The 21,574-nt window shown below is 37.9% G+C and overlaps 1 protein-coding gene across 5 annotated transcripts; it reads left to right on the forward strand.

The window, feature by feature from the left end:
• The first annotated feature begins 1,978 nt into the window (after nt 1-1,978).
• On the forward strand, nt 1,979-14,291 carry LOC131939186 (sestrin-1). Of its 5 annotated transcripts, none has more exons than XM_059297374.1 (10): nt 1,979-2,071; nt 8,448-8,477; nt 11,171-11,341; nt 11,620-11,802; nt 11,922-12,149; nt 12,261-12,402; nt 12,526-12,766; nt 12,917-13,022; nt 13,260-13,379; nt 13,662-14,291. In XM_059297374.1, exons 1-10 carry the CDS (start codon nt 1,994-1,996, stop codon nt 13,746-13,748), a joined length of 1,386 nt encoding a protein of 461 aa, XP_059153357.1. In that variant the 5' UTR covers nt 1,979-1,993; the 3' UTR covers nt 13,749-14,291. The 5 variants fall into 5 exon arrangements, with proteins under 5 accessions (XP_059153357.1, XP_059153355.1, XP_059153356.1 ...); XM_059297372.1 differs by lacking the exon at nt 1,979-2,071 and adding an exon at nt 5,702-6,287; XM_059297373.1 differs by lacking the exon at nt 1,979-2,071 and adding an exon at nt 5,702-6,287 and having other exon boundaries at nt 12,264-12,402.
• The last annotated feature ends 7,283 nt before the right edge of the window (nt 14,292-21,574 follow it).

A 21,574-nucleotide genomic window follows, 5' to 3' on the forward strand; every position in this document is an offset into this window, starting at 1 on the left:
TGTGTGTAGTGTATGGTGTGTGTGTATGGTGTGTGTGTAGTGTATGGTGTGTGTGTAGTGTATGGTGTGTGTGTAGTGTATGGTGTGTGTGTAGTGTATGGTGTGTGTGTATGGTGTGTGTTTAGTGTATGGTGTGTGTGTAGTGTATGGTGTGTGTGTAGTGTATGGTGTGTGTGTAGTGTATGGTGTATGTGTAGTGTATGGTGTGTGTGTAGTGTATGGTGTGTGTGTGTGTGTGTGTAGTGTATGGTGTGTGTGTGGGTACCAGCTTCTCTTTGGTGACGTTCCAAATGACCGTACCACGTGACCTAATCTAATTACGGTGTGGCAGTCCTTTGTCGTCTGTAACATGAATTTTCGTGTCTATGAGAACAAAGCCCCTCTGTTCTAAATATTTAGTTCACAACATGCTACTAAACACTGTACCCCCCGTCCCCCACCCATAAGGTACACAGACCTGTCGGGTAACGGTGACTCGACGGGCAAGATTGCCAAATGTGATATCAGGTGGGACCTTATTTTCTAATGAATGTTCGACATAGAATTTAAATAAATAGCTTTTGATCGTTAGGAAATGCAATGTCATGTTTTCTTCTAAAAATAAAAATGTTGATAGTAGGTCATACAATGTCAGGCTTGTTTACTGTTGTCCATAGTGTCATTTAATTATTTGATTAGCGATGTAAGCGTTGACAGTTTTCCAATGTGTCTTGTGTATATTGTCTTGTATACTGTCTTATATACAGAGGGTATCTTGTATAGAGTCTTGTGTCTGTGCCACACGTGTAGTGTGTCATATATACTGTGTCTTGAATAATGTGTCTTGTATAGTGTGTCTTGAATATTATCTCTTCTATAGTATGTCTTTTATAGTTTGACTACTGTCCAGCCATCTTTAACATAGTGTCCGACCAGCCTTATGTTTAACCACTGTCCAACTGACCACTGCCATGTTTAGCCACTGTCCAACTGACAACTGCCATTTTCATCCACTGTCCAACTGACCGCTGCCATGTTTAACCACTGTCTAACTGACCACTGCCATGTTTAACCACTGTCCAACTGACCACTGCCATGTTTAACCACTGTCCGACTGACCACTGCCATGTTTAACCACTGTCCAACTGACCGCTGCCATGTTTAACCACTGTCCAACTGACCACTGCCATGTTTAACCACTGTCCAACTGACCACTGTCCACCCATGTCAATAAGTTGATTCTCCTAAGGCAAATGTAGGCCTACGTGTTTGTGTTGAGGTCTTATGGTCCAGCTAGCCGTAAGCCTAAGCGTGTAATGTTTTATTTACTCATCTAAATTTAGATATTGTAAGACCTGGGCTATTTAAAGGACACGACGATTACATTTCTTTAGCGTGTACTTTTCTGGACTTTACCTTCAAGGTCATGTTCACCATGTAAACACTAGACTCCCCCCCCCGCCCCCTCAGACCCCTCCTCGCACACACCATTAGGGTCTTATTGACTCTAGTCCCGCCTCCCACGACCTCCCCTTCACGCCTCCATTCAAATGTCGGTACGGTCAGTTTATTCCATCAGCTGACCACCACTGACCACCTCCCTCATAATTACCCTCCCCCTTTCGACCAAGTCTTTGTCTTTATTTCCACCTCCCCCTCCCCTTCTTTCACTGTGCCCTCTTTCCTGCACTCTAACCCCTGCCCCCTCACCCCTGCCCCCTCACCCCTGCCCTCTCCAGCCACCGGGCAACCCAGTTTACCTGCCCAGCTGAGCGCTGCTGACTCTGCGTTTAATGCCTAAGTAGCCAATAGTCAGGGCGATGGCCACCATCCGTTTGATATCAGTGGCCTGTAACATTACGCCACAAGTGGGTAGAAATCGCTCGACACTCGGACCGTCCACTCATTAGTCCACTGGTCCTCTGGAGTCGAAGGTTGCCTATTATCAGTTGTACTGACCCAGTCGAAAGTTTCTCTCGTCCGTTCACCACTCCATTAGAACACCATAGCAAGGATGGATCCTATACCGTGTGTGCTGAAAAATATCAAACTGACCATAGCTCTGGCCACTGACCACGGCCGACACCTTACAGTAAGTACATGTGAGCAGCTGCTCGTGTTTCTTCCCTTGTTACCACCTAATCGCTGGATCTTGGCATACGGTTTGTCTTGTTATTCAGTGTAATTATATTTTAACTCACCGCATTCTGTCCAGTCATTCAGCACAATTATTGTCTAGCCATTTAGTCCTGAAGATATTCCCAGATTTATTGACCAGCTAGGTCTATTTAGTCTTAAAGATATTCCGTTTCTTAGGTCTATAGCTAGTTAGTCCTGATATAGGCATTATACTTAGGCCCTATAGGTCTATTCCTACATTTAGGCTATGGTCCATCTATTTTGTCTTTAAAAATATAGTCTAGACCTATTGGTTCTTATAAGAGTCTTAACATTGTTTATACAGTTGTTTAATCTTGGTTGAGCCTTACCAACGTTATTTTACTTTAAGGCAAACTGATGTCATATGTCTAAAAAAAACTTGGTTTAATGTACGCTTATATTAAAATGAAATTAAAAAAAAAAAACCCAACTCAGTAGGGCCTACAGTACTGTACCATCGTGAAAAAACCCAACTCACTAGGGCCTATAGTACTGTACCATCGTTTGATCCGTCAATTAATGATCTACTTCGCGCGGCCTTTGATTGTTGACCAGTGAATCAGCTGACATGCCCAACAGATTTATGACCTGACCGAGACCATCGTTTGCCTAACTGATGAGATAAACTATGCATCTAGGCCATTCTAGGCCATGGATTCCTTAAGCGAGTTGAACTTTATCAAGTCTATTGGAATACAGGTTAAATGAGGACCACCATTCGCTCTAAAATTAAATAAACTTAAACGAAGATACGTTGAAGTGACTCATCTGTCTTGTTGCCGTGGTCTGTGGCAGTCATCACCAGAAAACTGATGTCAGCTTATAACAAAACATGGGCCATCATGGTCAAAATGACAGACCCTTATATTTAGGGCAACGCTTGGGCCAAGTACTGATATTTTCAAATGTAACTTGACCCACCTACATAATTAAACACCAATTTAAATTTTAAATGCATAGTTTAAAGGACGAGGGGACACAATCACGTGACCAACATTAGGTTCCTCTGTTGATCTTGGACGGTTTCACTTCTCAAGTGGGTGATGTCTTTCTCCTCCAGTAGTGGGTGTTGTAAACACATGTTAATATTCAGTCTTGCCAGTCTGTAGTAATTTTAGCTCCCTAATGTCAACGCTATACCTATTCCGACCCCAAGTTCTACTTTAGCCGCAATCCAAATTTCTTACCCTAACATTAAAACCCCAACATAATAACATCACAATACTTAAATAAAGGTTTCGCCTCGTTACCATTGAATGAGTTCGTTACCAGTGTGCTATAAAATGGACGCGTCCATTACCAGCGTGCTATAAAAATGGACGAATCCATTACCAGCGTGCTATAAAAAGCACAGTGTTGCTGTAAACATTGCTTACACTCACCACACAAGACACGAGAGTAAGTCACGTGTCGTCACGTGCAAGTCACAGCCGATGGCTGGTCAATATCTGCATATAGGTCACAGATTAACCAACAACAAAGACGCGTGTCAACCTGTGTCCAACAAACTTCAGTGTGTCCTTGATAACCGCATCACAGGTGGGACGTCATTTCGATGTCTCCTTCCTGGTCCTTAACTGTCCTCTTTGTGTCCTATTTATTTTCATGTCTCTTAAGGTCATATACATCTTGATGTCCCATCTTTCTTCATGTCCCATCTTTCTTCATGTCCCATCTTTCTTCATGTCCCATCTTTCTTCATGTCCCATCTTTCTTGATGTCCCATCTTTCTTGATGTCCCATCTTTCTTGATGTCCCATCTTTCTTGATGTCCCATCTTTCTTGATGTCCCATCTTTCTTGATGTCCCATCTTTCTTCATGTCCCATCTTTCTTCATGTCCCATCTTTCTTCATGTCCCATCTTTCTTCATGTCCCATCTTTCTTCATGTCCCATCTTTCTTCATGTCCCATCTTTCTTCATGTCCCATCTTTCTTCATGTCCCATCTTTCTTCATGTCCCATCTTTCTTCATGTCCCATCTTTCTTCATGTCCCATCTTTCTTCATGTCCCATCTTTCTTCATGTCCCATCTTTCTTCATGTCCCATCTTTCTTCATGTCCCATCTTTCTTCATGTCCCATCTTTCTTCATGTCCCATCTTTCTTCATGTCCCATTTTTCTTCATGTCCCATCTTTCTTCATGTCCCATCTTTCTTCATGTCCCATCTTTCTTCATGTCCCATCTTTCTTCATGTCCCATCTTTCTTCATGTCCCATCTTTCTTCATGTCCCATCTTTCTTCATGTCCCATCTTTCTTCATGTCCCATCTTTCTTCATGTCCCATCTTTCTTCATGTCCCATCTTTCTTCATGTCCTATCCCAGTTGATAACCTTAGCTTCGCCCCCCCCCCCCTCCAACTTCAAAATTTCCCCTCCTTACCTTAGTATACTTCGTATGAGTCACAACTTGACATCATGTTTATTTTTACATATCACCTGGCTCTGCTTTCTTATCGATCTCTATCTCAGCACAATTTCAACCATTTCAACAATTTCCTCTGTCAAATCTGGGTTAGTTTTCTTTGTTTAATGAATGCAGCACTTGGATGTGACTAATAGATCACCAGCTGGTAGAGGCCAGTTCACCGTTTTAAACTGCTGGTAAATAATGATAATATTGTTGATACATTGAATCTTACCCCCGGTACACGTTCATATTTCTGTAGAACTCAATACCGTCCATAGCTTATATTATAGACCCAAGTATAATGTACCTACTGTAACGTGATATAACACGATATAACGAAGCTCTGACTAGCTGTAGTGTTACAGAACTTGGTACAATAAACGGCCTAAATATAGGACTTGTTATTGGACTAGTTATTACAACTCTCGACCGACTTGCCAAGATCACAATGTTTATTTACCAGTACTAGAGCACTGCTTGACTAGGATTCGATGCTAGCACCGTGACCACTGGTAGAGCTCGATTCTACTGACAACAAATACAAACTTCCTCTATGTTGTCCCAGTAAGTTGACAATGCTTTACTTAGCCTGTGTCTTGGTCAAGGTCTTCTCTCTATCTGCGCATCTCACGACCGTGTGACGTTTCACCTATACTTGCATACAGTACATAATGCATGATTTATTTTTGTGCCGGTGTACTTTATCTATAGTGCAGTACGTAATGATTGTTTTCTTAGGTAATTCCGATGTCACCAACCCTTTGCTGTGTATAAGCGCTTACTCACACTGTTCTATTTCGATTACGATTCCGTTTTAGTGGGATTAAAAAACCACCTTTTATTTTTAAATTTGAGTTTTTCTAGGCCAAGTATTTATTTAATCTACCCCCTGTTTTCCTGTGACAATGACCACTTGATAACGCAGGGTATTCGATGTTAACGAGGCTGCTCTTCTCTTAGTGTTTTAAAAATAAATCGGTCACCTCGCGCGATATCTGTAAAAAGAAAATAGCTTGGTGACTGCTGCTGTAATGCTTTTGTCGGCGCGAGCCAAGGTCGACCAATGAAAAAAAAGCTGTGCGCACACACCCCACATTTTAGCCAATGAGAACGCGTGTTAAAGGTCGAAGGGCTCCAGAGTGCTATAATAATGCATTTGCTTATGCACGTAGGAAAAACATCGGAAACTTTTTGCCATTGATAGCCGGTGTATTTTTGTTTGAGCAGTGAAACTTGTTGTGATTTAAGGTTTCTTTCCGTTGTTGTTGATGGAATATTTATTTCACCTTTGTGATATTTAACCACCTCGACACTGGAGTCGATACATTACCAAAGTTCATTTATGCAAAATTCAAGTCAAACGAATTGTACCTCTACACAACTTCGGTGTTCTATTCACAAAGCTAACAGTGTTGTGCACAAATACAGGACCGGTGTTGAGGAAATAACGAACGGTGTTGTGCAGTTACAGACGCCATCGTCTGCTCGCTTGACGTCCCATTCTAACTCGGTATCATCTCGCGATTCAGAAATGCGTGTGTTGAAAGACGTGCATTTAGACAATAGCGTTTTTCACTGCCCCAAAGCCGTGGCCCTGCCACACTACGAATACTCGCATTGCTTCTATGAGCTTGAAGACAGCGATAACGATGTATTTGATGATGAATTTGGATTTAACGATGACGAAGAAATGCACGTAGATAGCGGTCATTTACATTGTATGTCACATAAATATGAGGTAACCATACTTTTATATAGCCCACATGTCTGTTTACCCATTGTTACATCTTAAAATTCAGGGACACATCGAGTTCCGAATATTGTTTAGGTTAACTTACACTCTTCGCTTCATTATAATAAAGTTAGATCTACCACTATTAGCTGTATTAGGCTCAAACTTATCGTACCAAAACTCTAAATACAAAATGTACTTAAAAATAGAACAAACATCAGCCTAACGTACTGATGCCTTCTCTTGCTTAATAACTAATTTATACGAACTGTTGATGTTGTACCAGAGGCGTAGCGGGGGGGGGGGGGGACATATGTCCCCGGGCGCCGACCTTAGGGGGGGCGCCAAATTGAAAGTTTGAGGGGGGGGGGGTGCAAATGAAAAGTTCGAGGGGGGGGGGGTGCAAATGAAAAGTTCGGGGGGGGGGGGGGGGGGGGTGCAAATCGAAAATTTGCTCCCGAGGGGGGCGCCAAATTGAAAGTATGTCCCCGGGCGCCGGGAAGGGTCGCTACGCCTCTGTGTTGTACATGATTTAATCAAGCCAAGATGCATGAAGTGAACGATGATGTCAGCAGTTACTTTCTGTATATATATATATATATATATATATATATATATATATATATATATATATATATATATATATATATATATATATATATATATATATATATAATGCATTTTCTTCTTCTTAATGTTCATAATATTGATTGACATCGATCTTCAAAATTACATTATAGCATGGTGGACGAGTATGTCGTTTAAAAAAAGCCCGATACCTTCTTAACTGCTAGAAATACACATTCATCAACAGTTTTTAAATAACATAAATAACGACGTTCTGTTTATCATTCTGCTAAAGTCTTAAAACCTTGATGATACCGAAGCAGAAAAGTTTCCTACAAAATCGCTCGATTTATCCACCCCCCCCCCCCCAACAGCCCTCGCCGTTTTTCTTTCAGGTTTTTTAAAAGCGTTAGTAGTGTCACTGGAAAATTCCTTCCCTTTCCTCTCTGTTTTCTGTTTTAATAACTGTACCGTTATACATGAAATACAATTAACGCATAAGAATGCTTATGACCTACATTTAGCATTACATACAACTTGTTAATTTTATTTTTGTCTACGAATAAAGGTCATAACTTTAAAAAATCTCCAATGGATTTTTTTTCAATTCCGTCAGCTGGTGACGGCATAGGTCAAGGTTATTTTCTTTCTCAGCTGTGCTGATAGGCTAGAGCGGAAATAGGCTGCGCACGCATTGCTCATTAGTATTCATGGGCCGGAGGTCAATCCCTAGTCAGCTGTTTGCAACAAAGATTCGTTCCGCGATCGTTATTTCAACTTTCATTCGCCTACCGGATAGCAAACGATAGAAACCTGCATTTTAAACTTCTTAAAGTTAATGTCGAATTATGAGTATATTGTAAACATGGTGATTACTTTAGACATCTTACATAACAGTGAACAATTTTTTGTAAGTAGACTATTTTAAAAACAGATTTTTAATAATAATATAATCTAAATTCTAAAGTCTAACTAAAGTATTCTAAAAGTAAAGACTAGGCCAGGCGTAAGCCTAGAGTCTAGAGTCTAGACAGTAGACACGTTTAAAAAAAAAATTATAAAAAGGTCAGAAGACATTAGACTACTTCCTACTGAGTACCTCCTAAACCAAAAGTGTCATAAATCACTGTTGAAAATTTAGATATAGATTATAGATAGCCTACATTATTTAATAGTTAGTAGAACCTGCTAGATTCATATCTTAATTTATTAATTATTCTAAATCTATACCAATTATAGAATCTAAGGAAATTTCTACATACTTTATAGTATACTTTATGGTTTTCTCTAGGCTAATTAATAATTATAAAAGTTATCAAACACGGGTAGGATCTAGATCTATATCTAGCAATTTATAAGAAATCCACCCAAAGATGCAAGTATTTAGAATCTAGAATAAAATGCATTGAATGGCAGCAGATCTGGTCAAATTTCCAAACCTACCAAATGTTAATAAAATGCATTGCAATTTTGGTTATAATATTTTTCTTTCATTTACTTAAATATAGATTATTTAGTAGTCGTTAAATATAGATATTTAGTAGCTGTAGCTTACCAAGTCAATAAATTAACAAAAGATCTTTGTTTTTATCTCTACAGATTACCCCTGCTGATACCACAGAAGAACAGGTTCGTACAGTTTATTTTTGTTTGTCTAAATCTAGTCTATCTGGTACCTCTCTTCAGACAGCTATCTACATACACTTGTTTTATGTTAGACTTAAGGTTTGGGCAGGCAGATTCGGTTATCATCAGTTAAATGATGCATACTTTTTAATAATTTTATTTTCAACTAGCAAAAAATGAGAAACCAGACAAGCTTCTGTAGTTAGAGGGTGAGGGATGTAAACATCCATATCTACAAGTGGAGTGCCATTAGTAATATCCTAGGCTCAAATCCACATTGGAGAGCCATTAGTAATATCCTAGGCTCAAATCCACATTGGAGTGCCATTAGTAATATCCTAGGCTCAAATCCACATTGGAGTGCCATTATAGCAGTATCTTAGGCTCACATCCACATGTGTAATGCCATTATAGCAATATTCTAGACTCACATCCACATTTGGAGTGCCATTATAGCAATATCCTAGGCTCACATCCGCATTTGGAGTGCCATTATAGCAATATCCTAGGCTCACATCCACATTTGGAGTGCCATTATAGCAATATCCTAGGCTCACATCCACATTTGGAGTGCCATTATAGCAATATCCTAGGCTCACATCCACATTTGAAGTGCCATTATAGCAATATCCTAGGCTCACATCCACATTTTGAGTGCCATTATAGCAATATCCTAGGCTCACATCCACATTTGGAGTGCCATTATAGCAATAGCCTAGACACATCCACATTTGGAGTGCCATTATACTATATAGCAATATCCTAGGCTCACCCAATCCTCATCCTAAATTAAAATAATTTATAAATAAAATAAAATACAAACATAAATATAAAAATATATTACTGTCCTTACTATTACCTCTTAATGTTAGTGCACTGTACATTTCACCCAACCACTGTTTTAATTTTACATTTCATGATAAAATTTTTGATGGGCCAATTATAGATATGGGTATTGCCATAAGCACTTTTTTTTTACTTGATCTAGATATATATCTAGATAGACTAGAGATCTAGATTAGATCTAGTTTGAGATTATAGTTTTGCCAACCTAGCCCGGCCTAATTATTAGTAATTAACTAATCTGCAACACCATACCCAGCCCAAAGTTTATGGGCCCTAGACAATACAAATACATCATCTAGATTCTAGTAAAAAAAATCTAGTAGAGGTGATGTTTTATTACAGCTTATAATTTAAAAAAATAAAGCTGCTTATAATACATTATTGCAAAAGTTAAGTAGATCTAGATCTAGATTCTAGATTAGATGTAGGATGTCTCTACTGTCTAGATCTAGATTCCTAGATCTACGATCTTTTTGTCAGTAACTAGATCTAACCTAGATTCTAGATCAAGCTAGATCTAGATCTAGAATCTAGATCTAGATTTCTAGATCTCGATCTATTCTAGACGTCTAGGATTTTTTTTTTTTTTTTTTTTTGAGTTGGCTTATTTCATTAACACGGTTCAAATTAAACTTTAACAAACGTTTACACGGTGTAGAGATATTAGATCTAGTCTAGTTTGTTTTGCCATACCCAGTGTGGGTCTATGTGTTGAAGGGGATATAGTTTATTTAAAAAAAAAACATCAGCTGATGCAATCTTGTTTACAAGTAACCAATCGGATTCATAACCGGGTTGGGTCGCACGCCTTGACTGTGTGTAGACCCACATTCCGCTAGACTAGCCTATGAATGACGAGCACACATTCAATAACACGTCGTTAGAGAGACGGCTGATGCAAGCTCGTGGTAACTGTAGTGGTATAAATGTGACCGGGCCGGGCATAACCCCGCCATTCCACTCTCAACAAAGTCAAAATAACAGTTTCAATTTCTCTGTCATCATAATGATGAAAATCGCCACTAATTTCTTCAAGTCAGCGGTCAGTGTTTCTCAGGAGATTGTTGGTGCTAGTGAGGGCTTGCTCGACATACAACTTTTACCGCCGTCACGGATACGAGAAAAGTCGTGAAGCACAACAATGGAGTTGTAGCCGGGCTACCGTTTAGCCATTTTATAAAAAATTTAGTATGGGTGATTCTTAGCGCAGAACACCAGTAGTTTTCTTCAAGTAGAATCTATTATTTGCATCTTAATTTGCTTCACTTTTCTCAAGTACCATTTTGCACTACTTGCATTACTTTCTGCTGTTTAACAAAGACGCCTGTCTGTTTTTTTTATATCATCGCAAAAATTTGGCACTGAAGAAAAATCACATTCACAGTCGATCTAGTACATCTAGATCTAGAATATCTATATTGCTTGAATATTAAGGATACTGTTGGATTTGGCGATCTATTTACGATTTGGCAAGTTACGTTTTGGAAAATGGGAAAATTGATGAATACAAGCTACTTTAATAAGCTTTGGGACAGCTTTCCTCCTGAGGTATGTTACATCTAGAGATCTAGATCTAGATCTGGATGTTGATATAGAAAATTTAGAGATCTAGGCTAAGAAAAAGAAAATTTTAGAATGTAGATCTAGATCTTCATTGTATACTGGCTTTTGAGTTAGAAAAAAACTCTTGGTCTAGTGTCCAGTAGAATCGTGGAAATGAAATAAGCCATCACTTCTAAGTAAAGTGCTTACTTTAATAAATCTCATTTTATAAACATAACTAACAGTGAATTGTATGTAGATCTATGTATACAGTATACATGTATTATAATTATTTTTCTTTTGTTTAGGCCCACAGTGTCTTTATGGATGCCTTCATACAGAATAATCGCCTTGATCATGTTAGCCAAGTGATGGGCTATCACCCAGATTATTTACGAAACTTTCTCACCACACAGAATTATTTACTAAGAGAGGATGGGCCCCTACCATATGATTACCGACATTACATAGCCATCATTGTAAGTGTTCAGGGATGTTGTAATATGTCTAATTTTTTGACTTTCTCATGTCTTAGCAATTTCAATCACAACCTTCTAAACTTTTCATTAATGACATGGCAGTTTTATAAATAGCATTTACTAGCCCAAGTACAAAAAATTGGCCATCAGTTTACTATCACAGGTTAAGATAAGATAGGGCAACTTGAGTGTAAATGTCATCAGAGGGACAGTCTCATGAAATGCTAACAATAACAGAAGAGATGGCTTAAGTACTAATTCACTTTTAATTTCAACAGGCAGCAGCACGCCACCATTGTACATATCTAGTAAAATTACATGAACAAGATTTTCTGCTTCATAATGGAAACCCTGAGTGGTTAAAAGGTATACAACATGCCCCACGCAAGATCCAAGACTTGTATGAGATCAACAAAATTCTTGCACACAGACCATGGCTGATAACTAAAGAACATTTAGTGGTAGGACTTCAAATATTATTGTTGTCTTAGTCATTTTAGTTTCTTTTTCTTGGATTTAAGCTGAAGTATTTTACACAGCAAATTAAAAAAAAATGTTAAACTGAGATAATTTTCAACAGAAACTGTTGAAAAGTTCGGAGCCCTGGTCCCTGTCAGAGCTGATGCATGCCATCATCCTACTCACCCACTTCCACTCCCTGTGTTCATTTGTCTACGGCTGTGGGATCAGTGCTGAGCTGGACATCGATGGCTTCACCTACAGCAGGTCTGGCAGCTCTGGGAGTGACTCAGATTCCAACAGTGACACCAACAGCGAGACAGGGGAGACCACTATCAACCACGTCCTGGTGAGAAACTTTTATATTTGTTGTTGTCTGTGTTTCCTGAAATATTAATTTAAATAATTTGATTTTAAAGTTTTTTACTTCTTGAGTTGAATGTTTTGTTTTCTGTATCAGCAGCTGTTGCAGGACGATGCCAGTGTGGGTCTGGAAGCTCTGATGGAGAAGATGAGGAAATTAAATGAAAACAACTCAGAAGAGACGAGTCCAGAAGAACTTCTCAAGAGATTCCAGTCAGTTGAGCACCAGAGTGCTGAAAGTAAGGCATCTAAATTCTTCTAATGATGTTAACAGCATTCCATGTAATTTTAAGTTTAAAAGACATTTGAATAGACCATTTCTGAATGACAGCAGCAATAAAAATATGAACCTTGCTTTACAGTTGCAGTACCATCCACAAAGAAATCCCCACCCAAATCAGAAATCTTGAGGTATGTGATAGATGAAGAGTACACGTACACAGACTTTGTCACCCAAGACAAGGTCAGTGAGGTCCCCACCTTCAGGGCCTGCGACTACTCATGGGATGACCACGGTTTCCCACTGGCCAACAGGCTGTACACAGATATTGGCAATCTGCTGGATGACAAATACTCAATGGCTGCTAACCTAACTTACTACACGTGAGTTGCACATTTTTATCCTGTTCATCGGGCTACTATTAGAGAATTATTAGTAGGCAGAGTAGTTGTACTACTAGATCCAATATTTTTATTTCTGTACCTGCACTGCTTATCCAGTTGATCCAACATTTTCAACATTTATTTCTACAGAATGGGTGACAACCGTGAAGTGGATACAACTTCATTTCGCCGGGCCATCTGGAACTACATCCACTGCATGTATGGAATCCGTCATGATGATTATGATTATTCAGAAGTAAGTTTGGTTAAAACATTGACTGTAGAAATAAATGTACATTGTTTTGTCTGTCATTGTTTTAACTTTGTTTTCTCTGTTGAAATTTTCTGTTTAAACTCTGTTTCTGTTTGTTAAAACTTTGTTTAAACTTTCTCTGTTTCTGTTTGTTAAAACTTTGTTTATACTTTCTGTGTTTCTGTTTGTAAAAACTTGTCTGTTTTCTTGGTTAAATTTGATTTTGTTTTGCTTGAAAAGGTGAACCAGCTCCTGGAGAGAAACCTGAAGGCCTACATCAAAACTCTGACCTGCTACCCTGAGAGGCTACAAAAGAAGGATTATGATGGTGTGATGAGAGAATTCAAGCACTCAGAAAAGGTAGGTTAAACAAGCAAATGATCCAACCCAAACTTTAAACACAAACATGTTTCTCTGGTTAATAGTAGTGTTTAGACACATTTACGGTGGCTTCTTATTCTGTTAGGTCCATCTGTCTGTTATTCTGTTAGGTCTATGTCCATCTGTCTGTTTCATCTGATGTTATTCTGTTAGGTCTATGTCAGTCTGATGTTGATGTTACTCTTGTATTTCCATGTCAGTCTGATGTTGAGGTTACTCTTGTATTTCCATGTCAGTCTGATATTGATGTTATTCTTTTAGGTCCATGTCAATCTGATGTTGATGGAGGCTCGCCAACAAGCAGAATTACTGTACGCATTGCGAGCTTTGAACAGATACATGACATAGTTAATCTGACTGCCAGGAAGTCTCCCCATCATCTGCTTCACCCCATGGGCTTGCAGTGGTTGTCAGTCTTCAGGACGGAGCTTGGAACAAAACATCAATTCCTTTCAAGGGGGCCGCATTGTCTTTAAACTGTTGCAAGTATTGAAAGACTGGTTCAAAGCCACTGATTGGGTTTTACAAAATGGCATATATATCTCAGCATTTGTTCTACATGACAACAGAATACTGAATGTTGTCGTTATAAATCTACAAGTATGTGATTTCTCATCTTGAACCATTTTTGGGTGATGTAAAATATAACTTGGAGTTGCTCTAAGCAACATTGTATTAATATTGTCAATTTTCTTTCCTATTTTAAATATGATTGTAGGTTTAATTAAGGAAGTCTTACTTTCAGTGTTCAGACTATTTTTCATGAATGCTAGGCTTTTTTTTTATCAGGCTTGTTTATTTGTAAGTTCATTTTTTTAAAGTTTACAATTTTACTACAGTTTTTGTTAAGGTTATTCAAAAGGTATTCTACCAATAAACAAGTAACTATTCTATGAATTGTTGTATATATTGCCTTCCTATATGTTGCTTGAAGCCAGTACTCAGTTCCTGTATGGTTGTAGAAATCATAGTCACATGACTAGTCACATGACCAGCTGCAGGATGATACATAAACAAAGCTGTCCTGTGTCCAGTACTTAACAACCAGACTGAGATGTATAGCTGTACAACTTCTTTGTATTGAAGATCTCCCTGCTGTTTAATGGCATTATTTTTGGTGAATTTAACATGTAACAACTTGAAACTACTGTCCAGAATTTTTTCATAACACTGGGTCATAGTGGACGATACTAAATGTGTAAATAGAACTAAAAGGTTATAAACTGGTTTCCTGCAATCAATGTGTAACCAATCTGACCCAATATCGTCAGATGTGACTAAATACTCAAAACATTTATGGCTAAATCTGTTTGCAACAAATCTTACAAACAGTAAACCAGTTAACTTCTAATTATCTTTTATGTGTAACGCAAACTTTCAAAACAAAAATCTGTGATAAACACATGATTGATTCAATGTACAAAAACATGACTAAAACAATATGAACACATTTTGTATCGCGGGCTACTTAAAATTTTTAAATTCCTGCTACCAGGGCTAATGGTGCCAAGAAAAGCAATAAATTTTTTTGCCACTCTAAATCTACTGCTAATATAAAGTTGTCTGCCTGTTGTTATATTCAAATTAACTTCCAGATAAGTTTCCACTGCTTCCAGGTCTTGCTCCCATTTTAAAACAAATCTGCATTCTATTTGAATAATTAAGTTTTTTTGTTTAGATCAGTCTACTTCTAAAGTTAAAAATTGTCGTAATGGGGTTAAAAAAAAAATTATCTAGTGATGGCTAGTTTTTATTTTCCCTGTACATGATGTAAATTAAAAAGCGAAATATTTCAATGTAAATGCTTGGCTCTAAATGATGAATATTTTTGATACAGCAGTTTGATACTATTGCAGCTAAAAATAGTAAAGAATGGGATTTCCCAGAATTTATTGGGTTTTCCCTAAGGTTGTAGCTAATGATGGCAGAGTTAGGCTTGCACCCAAAGTCTTTCAAGTGATGCAGTGGTGCTTACAAACCATCTGATATTCTATATTGATTGTACTATTGAATGTTAGAATCTGTGTGAATGGGCAGTCTTTTTCTACACAAAACCTGATATAACAATTTAAAACTTAAGAAAAATTAATTTAGAATTGTAGGGCATTATTACTGTACACTATTAGGATTGTGTTGTTTCCTAGGGTTATAAAGTTGTGTGGGTTATAAAGTTGTGTAGAAGTAAGTAAATTGTGTGAAATTTTCTGCTAAAAGTTCACTGTATTGTTTGTCAGCCTGATGTGTTTTTGGTCGTCTTAATATACTGCACTTGTTGCTAGATCTTGCACAATCTTTGCATTGCTTGCACGCTGCAACTGCTCTCAGGGGTACGAGCTGTTTTCTACCCTAGCAGGGTATATGATGCCCACTCTTACATCAAATGTAAGTGTAGGCCCAACAATTGTTGCTGCATCAAGTGTTGTGTAACCTAGCTTTCTGCAGGCAGGCCAATGACATAGGATAAATTAGCTGGCATTTACTCACTAACCAGGTTTTCTTTACAATATTTTGAAAGAAATATGGCACCATAGAAATGTAATAAAGCTGTATGTACAGTACATGTTGTTTCTTATACAACTTTTGACATAATTTATATTTTTTTTTGAAAATGAGATATATATTACACAGAATTAAATTTTTAAAGTATCTCATGGTGTACAATAGGTAACTAGGTACACAAAGTGAATTGTAACTTCGACAGTGGATAATCGGTAGATACAAATTAATAAAGTCATCTGGAGCAATTGTTCCATGACTTGGCTGCTGTGTAAGGTCATGGTCAGTCTTGACCAGCAGCTGTGGGGTCATGGGCTAATTCAGATTGTCTTGTAGCTAGAGTCTTTGTGTTACTAGTCAGAAAACTTTGACTGCATTTAGTTTCTTGAGTTTTTTATGTCAATATTTTCTTTTCTGTATTTAACACTGAATGTGTGGTTTGAAATGGTCAACTTGGAACAGGGGGAGAGAGCGCAGTATTACAGTTCCATGTTGGGTGTGATTGTCTACCTTGCTCTAATACAAATATTGTCATAATGACTGGAGAATTGTTGTTTCATTATTGTCTTTTTAATTATTTTTGTAAAATTTTCTATGACAAAGGTCAAGGTTGCTTTAAAATGTTTTTAAAACAATAAAAAAAAATTGTATAATACAATTTAGTGTTTCTATTTTTGGTACTTGTGTTGCTTTGATCAGTTTTGTCAATATCTAGATCTATATAATGTATTGTTTTGTCAGTGTCCATATTGTATTTTGTGGCTGTGTCCGTGCTACTATTGTCTAGTCACAATTTCTTCCGTCAATCATTATGAACACACATACAATTTTAGCAGTGAATGACAAAGCTGAATTGTCATTTACATGTCATTACCAACATACATACCCTTTTAGCAGTGAATCAAGTCATCAGGTCATTAAAGCTGAATTGTCATGTTTCTACCCAGCTGTTAAAAATTCTCCCAACTGATCAGAATGAGACCTACTTTAAAGATACCTTCCAATTAAGGTTTTTTAGATTAGCCAATCTTATCTGGTGACAAAATTATCTGGGTCAGGGTGACCCAATGGAAACAGATTAGCCTTTGCTATGTGCCTAACATCACATGGTACAGTAGTCTTAGCTATGTGCCTAACATCACATGGTACAGTAGCCTTAGCTATGTGCCTAACATCACATGGTACAGTAGTCTTAGCTATGTGCCTGATATCACATGGTACAGTAGCCTTAGCTATGTGCCTAATATCACATGGTACAGTAGTCTTAGCTATGTGCCTGATATCACATGGTACAGTAGCCTTAGCTATGTGCCTGATATCACATGGTACAGTAGCCTTAGCTATGTGCCTGATATCACATGGTACAGTAGCCTTAGCTATGTGCCTGATATCACATGGTACAGTAGCCTTAGCTATGTGCCTAATATCACATGGTACAGTAGTCTTAGCTATGTGCCTGATATCACATGGTACAGTAGCCTTAGCTATGTGCCTGATATCACATGGTACAGTAGCCTTAGATATGTGCCTGATATCACATGGTACAGTAGCCTTAGCTATGTGCCTGATATCACATGGTACAGTAGCCTTAGCTATGTGCCTGATATCACATGGTACAGTAGCCTTAGCTATGTGCCTGATATCACATGGTACAGTAGTCTAGTCTTAGCTATGTGCCTGATATCACATGGTACAGTAGTCTAGTCTTAGCTATGTGCCTGATATCACATGGTACAGTAGCCTTAGCTATGTGCCTGATATCACATGGTACAGTAGCCTTAGATATGTGCCTGATATCACATGGTACAGTAGCCTTAGCTATGTGCCTGATATCACATGGTACAGTAGCCTTAGCTATGTGCCTGGCATCACATGGTACAGTAGCCTTAGCTATGTGCCTAATATCACATGGTACAGTAGTCTTAGCTATGTGCCTGATATCACATGGTACAGTAGCCTTAGCTATGTGCCTGATATCACATGGTACAGTAGTCTTAGCTATGTGCCTGATATCACATGGTACAGTAGCCTTAGCTATGTGCCTGATATCACATGGTACAGTAGCCTTAGCTATGTGCCTGATAGCACATGGTCCAGTAGGTGCTACATTATTTATATGCTGACTGGCAAAGTACTAATTTCTTTATATCATGTACTGACTGATAAGCTACATAATTATTTATAAACAGTGATATGGTACTGCATTACTAATATCAGTCACATAGTCATAGTGTTATTTATAATATATTTTGCCTGTCTAAATTTATATAGGCCTACTGATTGTGTAGGTGCTAATCTATATAGGCCAACTGAGTGTGTAGGTATTAAATTCATATACCGACTGTATTTTGGTGCTGAGCTATTTATTTACTAAGTTAAATTATGCCATACTCTGACCTAATGTACTACACTCAAATATTTAAATAATATTGACTGATAGGTGAAATATTTGCTGACTCCTATACTAGGTTTGGACTGAGTGGGAATATCCCACCAAACACTGATATTTCTACCCACTGTCAATTCCATGCACTAAAACATTAAACTAAAGCAATTATGTTGTGACAATGGGTTTGGTTGTCAACTAATGCAAGTCTTTAGTGTGAACTCATTCATGCAGCTTGGCAAATTAGGACATACTAATTTAAAACAAACAGCATTTAAAACATTGGATTTGGTGCTTCATATAATACAATATAGGCTAAAAAAAGAAACGTTCTTGATGTGGATTAATATGCTCATGTTCATAGGAACTGCGGTATTAATCAGGATTCACAACGATATTCAATGAACACATTTTAAAATCAAAGTATTTGCGTTCCAAGGGACATAACTCGCTTAAATTAAATGCTTTTTTTTCCGATGCGCATCTTTCTTGTCACCAAATTAAATGTATTAAAAACTATTTAGAAACTGTTTATAATTTATTAAATTGAGCATTGATTTTTTTTAGTGACATCGAAAACAACCCATGTAACATTTCGTCTCTTCTCCTATTCCAATCAGAACTGTTAAAAAAAAACAACAAGAAAAAAACAAGTCAGTGTTAATAATATAGCAAAACCTATTGTGATTTCATCACTTGTTCAATACCTATTTTCAGCTAAAATCGTCTCATTCATATAAAAAAAAAAATCACCGACAAAAAAACCTAAATAACATTATCACCCAGATTCTACATCCATTAGTAAATACATGTTTGCCTACATGTACTTCAATCTTGAGTAAGAATATTAAGTGTTTAACACTAATCGTTAATGCAAGGGATTTAACAATGTTAATTATCGTCCGTATTATTTTTTGAGTTGTCTTTTCTTTAAAATGTCCGGATTGTGCCGACTATGGGCTTGTTTGCAGGCATTTTCAGGGGGAAGAGGAGGAAGAAAGTCGCAGGGGATGGGGATGGGGCGGGGTTGGATGGGTTCGGGCATATGTCATTTGATTCTTACGGAGTGGGCGTAGGGCGGACCCCGATAAAGGATATATTTTCTATATAAATTATTCACTAGCAAAATGTATTCCCCACTCCACCCACAGCATATATCCCATCCCCGCTTACTTCCCCTCACTTCCCCCCCCCCACCAACATATACCCTTCACCCCCCCATCAGCATATACACAACTTACCCCCACCAACATATACCCATCACTCCCCCACCCCCACCAACATTTCCCCCCCCCCCCCCACTCCCACCAACATATACCCCTCACCCCCACCTGAATATATCCCGTCACACTCACCTGCAAATATCCCCCCCCCCCACCAGCCTATACCCCCGTCATCCCCAGCCATATTGCAGATCACGATCCGTTCAGCCAAACCACACAGCTCCCAAATCCCTCATTCCTTCAACAATCACACAAACCCTCGCTAATCCCTCAAGGGCCGTAACCGTTTGGCGAGCTGATGACTTGCAAACAAAAGCACACGACCCACATTTTTTATTTGGCTAAAAAACTAAATCAGAAACACTGGATATGGTGCTTTTTTTTCTGGCCATCAGGCGCCCAGTTTTTCTGGTCATCGGGCGTCCAGTTTTTCTTTTTCTGACCACAGAAAGAATTTCTCATCCCCCCCCCGACACCCCCCCCCCACTGTAGCTCACTTCCTAGCTAGAGTAAAATTATAAATAGAGTAAAATTATAAAACATAAAAGGTTCTACGTCATCAAGTCATCAATCATCAAGTCGTCAAGTCAAGTCATCAAGTCAAGTCATCAAGTCATCGTCATCAAGTCAAGTCATCAAGTCATCGTCATCAAGTCATCAAGTCATCAAGTCGTCAAGTCATCAAGTCATCAAGTCATCAAGTCATCAAGTCATCAAGTCATCAAGTCATCAAGTCATCAAGTCATCAAGTCATCAAGTCATCAAGTCATCAAATCATCAAGTCATCAAGTCATCAAGTCATCAAGTCATCAAGTCATCAAGTCATCAAGTCATCAAGTCATCAAGTCATGTGCATAGCAATCAGGTCAAGTTAATCACAACCAACCTGATTAAATGACATAGCATTAGCAGCCAACCCGGTCAAGTGACGTAGCCAACCCGGTCAAATGACGTAGCCAACCCGGTCAATTGACTGGACAACTAAGTCCGGCATGATAAGCCAGCATCAACCAGATTTAGTGACGTCACCTTGGTAGAACGTGTGCAGATCATTCCACTGATATATGATACAAGCAAATATCGGCAGGACATTTGATATAAGCAAACATTTGGCAGGACATTTGATATAAGCAAACATTTGGCTGGACATTTTATGTTAGCAAATATATGATGCGATTACAATTGAACAGCGGCTTGAAATACATCAAACTATCAACAGTCAACAGTAAAAACATCAAACTATCAACAGTCAACTGTAAAAACATCAAACTATCAACAGTCAACTGTAAAAACATCAAACTATCAACAGTCAACTGTAAAAACATCAAACTATCAACAGTCAACTGTAAAAACATCAAACTATCAACAGTCAACTGTAAAAACATCAAACTATCAACAGTCAACTGTAAAAACATCAAACTATCAAGAGTCAACAGTAAAAACATCAAACTATCAACAGTCAACTGTAAAAACATCAAACTATCAACAGTCAACTGTAAAAACATCAAATGATTAACAGTCGACTGTAAAAACATCAAACTATCAACAGTCAACTGTAGAAACATCAAACTATCAACAGTCAACTGTAAAAACATCAAACTATCAACAGTCAACAGTAAAACATCAAACTATCAACAGTCAACTGTAAAAACATCAAACTATCAACAGTCAACTGTAAAAACATCAAACTATCAACAGTCAACTGTAAAAACATCAAACTATCAACAGTCAACTGTAAAAACATAAAACTATCAACAGTCAACTGTAAAAACATAAAACTATCAACAGTCAACTGTAAAAACATCAAACTATCAACAGTCAACTGTAAAAACATCAAACTATCAACAGTCAACTGTAAAAACATCAAACTATCAACAGTCAAATGTAAAAACATCAAACTATCAACAGTCAACTGTAAAAACATCAAACTATCAACAGTCAACAGTAAAAACATCAAACTATCAACAGTCAACTGTAAAAACATCAAACTATCAACAGTCAACTGTAAAAACATCAAACTATCAACAGTCAACTGTAAAAACATCAAACTATCAACAGTCAAATGTAAA

The sequence above is a fragment of the Physella acuta genome, unplaced genomic scaffold, assembly GCF_028476545.2.
Source record: "Physella acuta isolate Inbredline_101_S28 unplaced genomic scaffold, ASM2847654v3 ptg000267l, whole genome shotgun sequence".
In the NCBI taxonomy this organism is placed as follows: Eukaryota; Metazoa; Mollusca; class Gastropoda; family Physidae; genus Physella; species Physella acuta.

Coding starts and splice junctions, on each gene's coding strand:
- LOC131939186 (XM_059297372.1), top strand. CDS start 5,892: ATGCAAAATTCAAGTCAAACGAATTGTACCTCTACACAACTTCGGTGT. Junction 11,342..11,619: donor GACATTACATAGCCATCATT/GTAAGTGTTCAG, acceptor TAATTTCAACAG/GCAGCAGCACGCCACCATTG. Junction 12,767..12,916: donor GCTAACCTAACTTACTACAC/GTGAGTTGCACA, acceptor TTATTTCTACAG/AATGGGTGACAACCGTGAAG.